Source organism: Alnus glutinosa, chromosome 9, assembly GCF_958979055.1.
Source record: "Alnus glutinosa chromosome 9, dhAlnGlut1.1, whole genome shotgun sequence".
Taxonomy (NCBI): Eukaryota; Viridiplantae; Streptophyta; class Magnoliopsida; order Fagales; family Betulaceae; genus Alnus; species Alnus glutinosa.
The window spans coordinates 23,845,207-23,856,840 of NC_084894.1; the positions used below are offsets into that span (position 1 = coordinate 23,845,207).

An 11,634-nucleotide genomic window follows, 5' to 3' on the forward strand; every position below is an offset into this window, starting at 1 on the left:
AGCATTTCATTGGCTAAGGATTGGATAAGATCAACACCCTAAGTTTTCTTAGTTTGTTTTCAATTTCTGCTTTCCTTCACCTTATTGTTGTAGCTTCAATTCTACAACCTTTACTTTTATTTTTATCTTTAAATTAAGTTAGATACGCTCTTTAATATTCCGTTACGCAAAACAACCAATAATCTATGTGGTTCGATCACCCTTACTATAGTACAATCGATACGTACTATTGCGAGTAATAAACTTATAAATTTAAAATCTACGTAGCCGCTTGGCGCGCTACCACTAAGACTCTAACTATACTGAAAAGAATAGGAATCAAACCCCTTATCAGAGATTTATTTCTTATTGAACTCTAACACCAGACTGGAGTAATGAACTTTACCCTTAATAAAATTATGCACTGCTACAAAAATTAATGGCACACGAAAACAGAACCTTTGCTACTAATTAAGACTATATTCGCCTAATCAATCCTACAAATTGGCTACGTTCCTAAAAGGTCTATCACAATAATCAAAAGGTCGCATATTCCAATATAATTGCACAGGGAGAAGAACAACTGATCTTATGGGGATTAGAATAATGTTTATAATGCGTAAAAATTAAATACAACTATTGCTTTTATAATTTTTGTGAAATTTTAAGCAAAAGAGAAGTTCAGAAAACACTCTTAGAAAGTAGAAACACATACATAGATGGAATTGGATCTAGAAAAGGAAGAGTTTATCATGACAAACCTGAAGGTGTTGCATCTGATCATAACTATAACTAGTGCCTCAGCCCTTGATTTCTAAATGGTTGTCTTCGACGATGTTCTTTTCCAAGATACAGTTGAGGGAAGATCTTGAAAAGAATGTCATCAACATGTTTGTAATACCATATCCTCCATCTCTTCCAGAACATAAGGGGCCCGATTACAAATCCAAACCCACAAACAAATCCCATTTCAGCACTTATGTAATTCCACTCAATTATACTCCAATGACTTTCTTCATATGTTGGAGGCGGCAATTGTGGCTTCTCATGTGAGCACTGTAATTTCAAAGGCAAACCACATAATCTTTCGTTTCCTTTGAAGGAATTATCTGAAAATGTAGCGAATTGCTTGATGAATGGAATCTGTCCCACCAGTTGGTTGAATGAAAGGTTTAGGACCGACAGGAAAATAAGACCATTGGCGAGTTGCACAGGAATATTACCAGAAAGCTTATTGTTTGACAGGTCTAGAGACTCAAGATTACTCAATTTTCCCAAAGATATTGGAATTTGGCCCGTTAAAGTATTGTGAGACAGGTTAAGAGTATACAACAGTGTGAGTTCTCCAATTTCTTCAGGTATAGGACCGTCAAACTTATTGCAAGAGAAGTCAAGGTTCTTGAAGATAGTTAGGATCTTCACCAGCTCCCATTCTAAATTCTTGATAGTAATTGCTATCGTATCTTGATAGTAAAGACCATCAGCATCAATCTTGATGTAACTGAGCGTTGATTTCGCCTCATGTGCACGATCAATCATTGCCATGCAAGACGAAAAAAGCATTGTTGGAAGGTTACCAGTAAAATTATTTGAAGCTAGGTCAATAATTTGAAGCATCGGCCAGGGGGCATTAAGCTTTGGATGAGAAATAGGCCCGTAGAATTTGTTAGATCGCAAAACAAGAACCCTCAAGGATGTGTGGTTCAAGTAAAATGGGAAGGTATCCTCGATGTGGTTGTTCCCAATGTCCAAGACCTCCAACCAAGAGCAATTGGCCAAAGATTTTGGTAACCCTCCTTCAAATTGGTTTTTATTAAGAGCTAAAGTTTGTAAACCACAATTATCTGGAAATGCATCAGGAATTGTGCTGTTGAGTTTGTTTTTGCTTAGATTCAGCACCTTAAGATGTGTACCACTCATCTCAATCAAGCATTGGGGAATTCTGCCACTGAAGGAATTATTGGACAGATCTATAATTTCAAGATCTGTAGCATTGCATATTGTTCTAGGAATGCTCCCGTAGAATTTATTACTCGCAAGGGACAAGAATTTGGTGGAAGCAAGGGACGGACCAATGCTTGTTTGTAGCTCTCCATAGATTCGGTTGTTTGAAAGATTTAGAATGAATAAATTAGATTGGTTTCTCAAGAAATCGGGAAATTTTTTCAACTTGCAAGAAGCGAGAATTAATGTATGAAGATGAACCGAGGATAACGAAAGGTTAAACCGTTATATTCAGTCAACAAGTTGATGTGAGAAAGATCAAGGTAGTGAAGATTTTTTAATGGCTGAATCACACTAAGGTCCAGGGAGTTAAATTTGTTTGAACCAAGTGATAGGTATTCAAGATCTCGAAGTTCAAAGATAGACATGGGTATTGGTCCTTCCAACTGGTTGTCATCCAAAAAAATACGTTTTCCTATGTCAGAAGAAACATTGGAAAATTCTTTGAGTTGACCAGAAAATTTGTTGGACGAGAGTCCTAACAAGTCCAATGATGGAAGGGAAAACAAAGAAACTGGAATATTCCCATTCAGTGAATTTTTAATCAATAAAAGATATTCCAAATCCAAAAGTTCTTCCCACTGAGTGGAAGTAATCGGACCAGTAAGATTATTGGAAGAAAGGTCTAGGTGGGTTAGATTCTTGGTCATGCTAAATACTGGAATTGATCCATTAAACATGTTCCATGACAAGTACAAATTGACCAATTGTGTGAGGCTCGCCAATAAGTCTGGAATTGATCCACTAAATAGGTTCGATGACATGTCCAAATAGACCAATTGTGTGAGGCTCGCCAATGAGTCTGGAATTGATCCACTAAATAGGTTCGATGACATGTCCAAATAGACCAATTGTGTGAGGCTCGCCATTGAGTCTGGAATTAATCCACTGAAATTGCAATTCTGAATATTTATTGTTGACAACATTTTAAGATTGCCAATAGAATTTGGCAATGTCCCAGAAAAATTTGTATCGCTAAGCACCATGGTTTGAAGAGATCCATTTGGAGGAAATTCTGGCAAAGAACCTTGCAAATCATTGGCTGATAAGTCAAGAGTTTGTAGCGTTGGAACCTGAAAGATTTTTTTTGGAAATGTTCCATTCAACCTAGAAAAGCGGACTTCCAAAGATGTCAGATTTTTGAAATCTGCAAAAAAATTTGGAACTGGGGAAGAAAAGTCGTTACCATTCAAACGAATAATTGAGAGGGACTTAAGGTTCCGTAACGATGAATCAATAGGGCCTGAAAGATTGCAGTATGACAAGCTCAACACTCTCAAATTTGGCAACGAAGATGATAAAACCTGACACCACTCCTTACCTTGCGCTGATATAGTTACAGTATCAAGATGAAGTTCCATAAGCTCCGAAAGGTTCCGAAGGAGTATATTTAAATTTGGATTCCCAAGTGTCAGGGAAGGAGTTTCCCATGAATCCCATGCACATAAGTAATATTTGCAAGATAAATCAAGAGTAACCAACCTTGTTAAACGCGAAATTGCAATAGGAATTTGCCCTGCAAAACCAGCATTTGATAGATTCAAATACCTCAAATTTGCCAGCTTGTCAAACTGTGATGGAATCAGAGAAGCGAGGAAGTAGTTGTAAGCCAAATTCAGGCTCTGGAGATGTTGAAGACTGAAGAGGCTGCTTGAATCGTCAATTTCACCCGAGAAGAATTCACTGCTCAGGTCGAGACCAATAACACGTCCCTCATGACAGGTTACACCTTCCCAAGAACAGCAATCAACACTTTGATTCCACTTAACAAGTTTGATGGACAGATCAGGATCGAATGTAAGGTTGTTCTTCAATTGCAGCAACAAAGACTGCTGATTGCCGAAACATTGGCCAGACACGCCAAAGACAGAAATGCTAATTAGGAAAAGTGTGTAAATGGGGATCAAGAAAAGCCACGAAAAGACCGCAAGTGATCTCATTGCATGGAATGGAAGAGGTGGTGATATTAATTAATGGTGGATTCAGGATGGTATTGATTGTTTTGTGTGTGAGTAAATATATAGCCGGGGGTTGTGGGCCCGAATCAGGCAAGTAAAGTTCCGCGAAGACGACTTTTTGACGTGTGACTCTGAGTCATCGTCCGTGGCCGAGCAAGAGGAAGAAAATGAAGAGAAGAGAGACCTTTTACTTTAATTAGCTCCTGTCATACGTTTTGGAAGAAGAAGAAAAGTCAGGAAATTAATGTGACATATATAATAATTGCCTCAAGCGCCAACCACCATATATCAAATTAAATCAATTGGTACGTAAGTTAACGTAGCCTTTATTTATCGCCACTGCTATATTTATTGCCCAACATCTTTTTTGTCTGATTAAATGGACACATGAGTTTAACATTTCAGAAAATAAATAAATGTTGATGTATATGTGTGGACAAACAATGAGCTGTCGTATATAATTTATGTTACAAATTAACGTGACCGTCAACATATAATACCATCACGTTAAATATAAAAAAATTTAATTATTTAGTAGTTGACGCGTTAAACACCACATGTACTTACAAATTGACATTACATTGACATGGTCACGTTGGCTACAATCAAATTTCAGTGTTTAGTGATTAACGTAATAAATGTCACATAAATTGTCATGTGAATTTGTAAGAAATTTACAGTAAAAATTACAGTACCTCTAATAGCATTCATAGCACCTATATATATATATATATATATATATATATAAACTTAACAGTTAAATAATATATGACAGAAATATTAAGGATCCAAATCTCTGGCAATTTGTTATTCATTGTTAACAATTTGAACAGTAAATGTGTGAGAAATTCTATAGGACAAGTTGGGTCTCCTTTGGGAATGAGAAGCACCAAACAACCTTTACCAACATCCTCTCAACAACAATATGATCATTTGTCTGATTATTAATTAAATGGACACATGAGTTTAACATTTCAGAAAATATGGCTCCGTTTCTTTAAGTATGGGAAAAAGACTAACATTTCACCTGCCCTCTGACGTGGCACTCATTTTCCTTTGTAAAAATTCTGCACATTTCTCGCTCACATTTTTTAAGTGCGTGTATATATATATATATATTTTACAGTAAAATTATTATCGAATTTGACTTTACTTAACAGTAAGTAAAGTATAAAGTAGTATTAAATTTAAGGAATATGTTATTCTTACATCACATTACTTTACATCAATCTTACACTAAGATATATTGTTAAATCCTAACGGAGTACCCAAAATAACCTTTTTTATAAAAGAAAAAAAAAAGGAAAAAAAATGTTAGGATTTTGTAATTGGTCAGAATTTAACAAAAATTGCAAAAATACTTATGCCTGAATTTTTGAAAAATTTTATAATTTTTTTTTTTTTTAAAAAAAAACATGGGTACGTTGAAAATTTTGGCAAGATTTAACAACAAATTCTAACAGAGTACCCTTAAGTGACACATTTGAAAATGTGGATACCCCAATTTGAGACGTTTGTTAGTTCAGCACCCTTATCTCAAAACGACGTATAATTCGATACCTTTTTGTGAAATTATCCCTCAAAATTAAGTTCAAATCTTCTCTCGCTCCTCAAAGTTACTATATGACACGGCATATCATTTGACAGTAACGTCTTGGAAGTGGTGGATTATGATAGCAGGCGAAAGATGGAGGAAGATTTATTGAAAATAACATTTTTAGGAAAAATACAATTTAGCTTCTCAAATTACCATCATTTCTAAATTCTCTGGATGGCCCCCAAACTACCGAGGTCTGCACTTTGACCCCCCAAACTATCAAAAACTTTGAAAAATGCTCCTTTTGACGAAATATTCCCATAATACCCCTATTACGTGTCATTTTTCAATTAAAAATAATAAAAAAATTCAAAAAAAAATCTAAATAATTAAAAAAAATTAAAAAAAATACTATAAAAAAATCAATAAAAATTTTTTAAAATAAAAATAAAAATTTTAAAATTTTAAAAAATTAAAAAAATAATATTTTTTTCTTTTAAAAAAAATTATAAAATTGAAAACTAAAAAAAAAAGTCAATTTCTGAAGAAGAAATGGACGGTAACCAGAGGGTGTCGGGAAGATCAATTCACTGTTGATAAATAATGCCACCCCAAATGTAATCCACCCCAAATATAATAGTGGAGTCTATTCGACAATCCGCTCAATACCCGCTCGGTTTAACCCGATCCGAACTCGAGTTTGATACTGTAGAAACTCGCTCGATTAATAAATGATACATACCCAACTCACTCGACAAAACTCAATAAGAGCTCGCGAACTCAGCTCATTTAAAACTCGACCGAATCGTTCGCCCGGCTCATTAGTCCGACTTGTTAACTCGTTCATATTTTTTATATATTACTAAAAATGAGTTATATAAATTTAAGCATTTATATTAGTAATATATATATATATATATATATATATATATATATGTAGCTTAATATTATGTGTTTATTAGTTTACACACGAACTAGTTAATTCATAAACTAACATATTATTTAGTTTATTAACATATACTAAGTAAATGTAATTAACTATTTACTCGATATATATATATTAGTTAACTATAGTCTATGGGTTATTTTTATATATAAATATACACTAAATAAGCATATAGTATACTAGTTAAATAAATATTGTATTACATATTAATTATAATACTTTGATAATAGTATTTATTGTGTTAAATTAACATATTAAGTTATTAATAGTTAGTATGGAGGTTGTTTACAAACTCGGGCTTGAACTCCGTTTTGATCACATATTGAAAAATTTAATAACCTACCTCAAATTCTAGTTGAGCCGAGCTTGTCAAGTAATCCGGTTTGGTTCGGCTCGGCTCGAATGTTATTTTCAACGAGTTCGAACTTTAGCTTGAACTCGCCCAAATTTTAAACGAGCTGAGCTTAAATACACATTTTTTAGCTCAATTTGAATTTGAAATCGACTATTTAAGTTCGACTCATAAACAAATTAGTATTAAAATCATAAAATTCGACTCAATTATATCTTTAGTGAAGAATGAGGCGAGGAAAGTTCCAGTAACATGACTTTTTGACCTGCGACTCTGGGTCGTCGCACGTGGCCGACCAAGACCTTTTACTTAATTAATTAGCTCCTGTCATACACTCATACGTTTTGGAAGAAGAAGAAATGTCAGGAAATTAATGCGACATATATAATAATTGCCTCAAACACCAACCACAATCATTTGTCTGATTAAATGGACACATGAGTTTAACATTTCAGAAAATATGGCTCCGTTTGTTTAAATTAAATGCCAAAACAAAGAGAGATAAAAGATAAATTATTTTAATATTATTTTAAATAAATATCAGAGGAATGAGAGATGAAATATAAAATTTTTAAAATAAATAATGTTAATTAAGGGAGAAACTACTTTTGCTTCTTTAGATGTAGGGTATAATTTTTGGTTCATTTGATATTTCATTAGTTTATGGAAGAATAAAGAATATGATTCAAGTGGTTTTTAAGAAGTTTTCCTTATATGTAGGGAATGCGAGATTGAAATTTAGAAAAGTTACTACTAGTGCTCTTAGTATCTAATTACCAAATCACTCATACTCAAAGAAATGTAAACCAATATTTATGAAACTTAATCATTTACAAACCCATAATAAGAAAATGGCATTCTAGAAATTGAACTACCGTTTCTAAGAAACTAGGCAAGAATTACAAACAAAGACAGAAAACATAATACAATCAAGCTATCCCAATCTATACAGATCATTCTTCTCATTTTATGGGAGGTAAAATTATAAATTAAGTTTTTATTTGATTATATTGGGAATGCCTATCTTATGGATTGGATGTGGTTGAGCACTTGGCCTATTAGAATCACCCAATATATCTGTTAGTGAATCTGATCAAGTTGATAAACATGCATGCCACTACAGCAAATGATGCACTCTGCTCAACGATAATGATCAAGACTCCCAAGTGCTTTCCACACCTAGCTACTCTGTTTCCTCTAGTGATCGATCATGAGCGTCCATCTACTCGACATGTGATTTGGCAAATTATACAGACAACATCTCAAAAACTCTACAACTTAAACTATTACATGGAAGGTATCAGGTATGGTTACAAGTTCATACTGCTAATGCTTAATTGGAATGAAAAAAAAATATATATATATATACTTTTGTTTATTTCAGCAATTGCTGCTCCTCTTCGATTCCTTAAAACTTCAAACTTTCATTTGTTATTAGGTCAATTTAATATTTTCTTTCAATTAATTTTAAATTTTTAAGATAAGTTGTGATTTAAGATGTATAAAATTTATAGTAATAAACGGCTGAAAATGTTAGGTTGCAATACATTCACATTCGCTATAGTGATGACTGTGCAGTAAAATTAAATAATTATCATGTTTACTTTGGCAAAAAAAAAAAAAACACGTATATAGAATTGTAACAATACTTGTGATGTGGTTGACACTTCTTCTTTAAAGTATTCTCTTCGTAATTAAACTACATGATATGACTCCTCAGTCCTCATCCACGACTAAGTTCTACGAAAATATCAAGAAAAATAATGTAAGATGATGGCCCATACATTTATTCAACATATATGACTTTACATGCAGAATTCAGACTACGCATTTAATAGCCTAGGAAAAAAGAAAACAAAGACCTATTCAACCATCTTATCAGTAACGTGTTCTTCGCACTCTTTTGAGCCATACGATTAAATTTAACTTAATCCTAATCATTGGTTTTACTTCGATCTCATTTAATGCCTCCAACAAGTTTTCCTCACGTCCCTAGCTTGCTCCACTTTTGCGCCTTCCAAACGCTTTCCCTTGACTTCTTTAAGCCATTTCATTCTTACCAGCCGTCAAACTCTAACCTTTTAAGCATTTCAATTTCAGCCGGTAGATTGGACCTTTTAATCATAGACCTCCAATCCTTATCATTCAGCATTTAATTTCTCCCACCTACTGATCAGCCACAGCTGTATCATAAGGTTTAACAATAACAAATCGTTGGAGAAGACTTTCCTAACAATAAGTAATCGTTGGAGAAGATTATTTTCTGTATTTCTACCTTAAGTGTAATGATGTATTTCCTTATGCTCTGTCGTGTAAAACCAGTATATATACTGTACATTGTATTCAATAAAACTTAAGCAAAAGTTTTTCCATTTACAATTTCTTTCAGTTATATAAAAGCAGCCAAATTATAAGTTCAGAAAATTCTAGAGTCTATCATATATATCCTAGGCTTTTGGCAAATCGGACTACCAAATTAAATAATAGCACAACGACCGTACAATATAATTATATATGCAAATTAAATGTGAGTTCAAAGGGAATATGGGTATAGAATTGATTTCAAGACCATTTCCATTAATTGAAAATTAAGCAAGAATTTCAGTCACACACTGTAAAGGGTTTTATTTTTTTATTTTATGATGCGTATAATGGAAATGGATTGATGTGGAATGTAAAGAAAAAAGATGATGAATGCGAAATACTGAAAAAGATAATGAACTGTTCGAGAGGCTTAGTCTCCAAATTACAGGCAATTGTTAGTTGTTACTATTCTGAAACGCAAATAAGATAGAAAAAAAAAAAAAAAAAAAAAAAAAAACCGAGCCTACCAAGTGTTCGAAAAATGCCAGCATGCATGGAACAAACACAGCTTTTAATCCTGGCCTATCACAATAGTCAGGAATCAACGTCCACTAAGAACTTCTGACTCAGCCTCCTTTCTTCTGGCTTCACCCCATGATATTCATGGAACTTCAACCCTCTCAATATCAGTTTGTCTCCTCTCATTAGTGCAACATCTTCCATCATTGCTCCTAACAAGAGTCGTTATTTATTAGCCATACACTTAAAAGGGCAGCATGATAACCCTAAGTGTCAAACTAAAGATGTATGGGGACCACATAGATGCTTTAAGAAAAATGTACATTTCCTTTTGCCAATTAAACAATGAATTTGGTTAAACCCCCTATGGTTTGTGCCAATTCTAATCACATCCATCGGTTTCTAACCACATCTCTTATGGCACTAAGGAGAAGGGTAAGAGGAGATTCGAAACTTACGTTATATGACATCACGTGACCAGCAACTCAAATGGAACAACAATAAGATTGGAGAAATCATAACAAATAAATGTTAGATAGAGAAAGAAAGAAAGGAGAGGGAAGGCAAGGGTTGTTTGTTAGAGAGTTGTGTGCTGGGCATTTTGCGACTTTTAGCCCATTTCCAATTTTATTGTCTTCTACCGGCATTGTTTCTTACTGGTTTGATGTTGTCTAGCCTTGTTCTTTGATCTTTTTGTATGCTACTTGCTTAGGCGAAAAGTATATATATATATATATATATATATATATATATTGGACTAGCATCCAAATTTTCAGCAATAATCCTATCATTTTAGAACATCACACTTGTGATTCTATACAACAAATTTCCAAATAGGTCAAAAAGTTTCAGACTTACGTAGGTTGGAATGAAATCTTTCAATGATAAAGCCCTATAATCGTAATGGTGTCCACGAAGAAGGAATAACTCTATGGTACACATCCTATATATAGTCCCACCTTCAGGAATCAAAGATTAAAAAGGTACTTAGCAACCAGCAATTGATTAAAAATAAAAACAGAAGAAACACCACTTACATGAACAGATGTTGTATAGTGACCGCCACCCAAACCTCCATAGTGATTACTAATTGCATACAGCATGTAGCAATTAGACAACTGGCTATTCCTGTGGGTAATGTAGGTTGAGAAATCAAGTTCATCAACTGGGAAATCAACAAAACGTTTATAGCTTATTCTTAAAATATCGGTCGTATGAGAACCTCTTCAAATGAACAAAAGAATCTCAAGCAATCGCCAGAGATCTAGCTTTTTGAAGGCTTGCCTAAGCTTCTTGCAGCTAGGGCAGTACCTATAGTGACATATAGAACAAAGTAATTATACAAAGCAGAATAAAATAACAGCTTGATTTGCATAAGAATAAATCAAAGAGGTTTGTAATGGTATAAGGACCAAACCCAATCTGAGATTAATCAAGTAAAAGTATTTATTTATTTTTTTTCATTCTCATTCACCAAACAAAGTCAAGAATAACTGTCAACAAGAACAAAAAAAATTTAGAGCTAGAATGAAAAAAAAAATGTGAGTACAAACTAACCACATGTCTTCTGGTCCTAAAGGCTCCTCCTTTAAGAAGGCTTCAAGGCATTTGTATAGAGAAACAGACTCTTGAGGCATCCTCATGAATGTGGTCTACGAAGAACACACAAGAAGGGCAATTTTTATGACAATCCAATCCCATCAGTAAAAACTTAGATGTCTTCTTCAAAACTTTTGAAAACTTTCAGCCCCATACAAGTTCCCAAAGAGAGAAGTGAAAAAAAACTAATTTGATGTAAGCTGTATATTAAACCATCATTACCCATTGAAAAAGTGATGCCTTTTCTTGTAATTGTTACTTAATTCCTCAAGCCTCCAGATAAAGTAAGAGAAGGAAAAGCAACCCAAGAATCTGTGTTGTCCTCCCAAATAAACCCTCAATACTAGTCTCAAATAATCAAATATAAGAATCAGAAGAAAACCAAGATATATACAGGAAACACTAATCGTGATGAACTCCGGTCCTCCAGTGACAT

General features: G+C 33.7%; 2 protein-coding genes and 1 long non-coding RNA gene across 3 annotated transcripts; all 3 read right to left on the minus strand.

Moving 5' to 3' along the window:
- Positions 1–771: 771 nt before the first annotated feature.
- On the minus strand, positions 772–1,899 carry LOC133876871 (receptor-like protein 9DC3). The gene has a single exon (XM_062315108.1). The coding sequence runs from the start codon at positions 1,897–1,899 to the stop codon at positions 772–774; it is 1,128 nt and encodes a 375-aa protein (XP_062171092.1).
- A 266-nt stretch (positions 1,900–2,165) lies between these two features.
- On the minus strand, positions 2,166–3,923 carry LOC133876872 (receptor-like protein 37). Its single transcript, XM_062315109.1, has one exon. The coding sequence runs from the start codon at positions 3,921–3,923 to the stop codon at positions 2,166–2,168; it is 1,758 nt and encodes a 585-aa protein (XP_062171093.1).
- A 5,677-nt stretch (positions 3,924–9,600) lies between these two features.
- LOC133877180 (uncharacterized) lies at positions 9,601–11,426 on the minus strand. The gene is made up of 3 exons (XR_009901675.1): positions 11,157–11,426; positions 10,637–10,910; positions 9,601–9,811 (listed from the first exon to the last, which is right to left on the minus strand). It is a non-coding gene; the product is annotated as an uncharacterized LOC133877180 (long non-coding RNA).
- Between the last annotated feature and the right edge of the window lie 208 nt (positions 11,427–11,634).

What these genes read in the sequence shown, in the direction of transcription:
- LOC133876871 (XM_062315108.1), bottom strand. Translation starts at nt 1,899, where the DNA reads ATGAGTGGTACACATCTTAAGGTGCTGAATCTAAGCAAAAACAAACTC.
- LOC133876872 (XM_062315109.1), bottom strand. Translation starts at nt 3,923, where the DNA reads ATGAGATCACTTGCGGTCTTTTCGTGGCTTTTCTTGATCCCCATTTAC.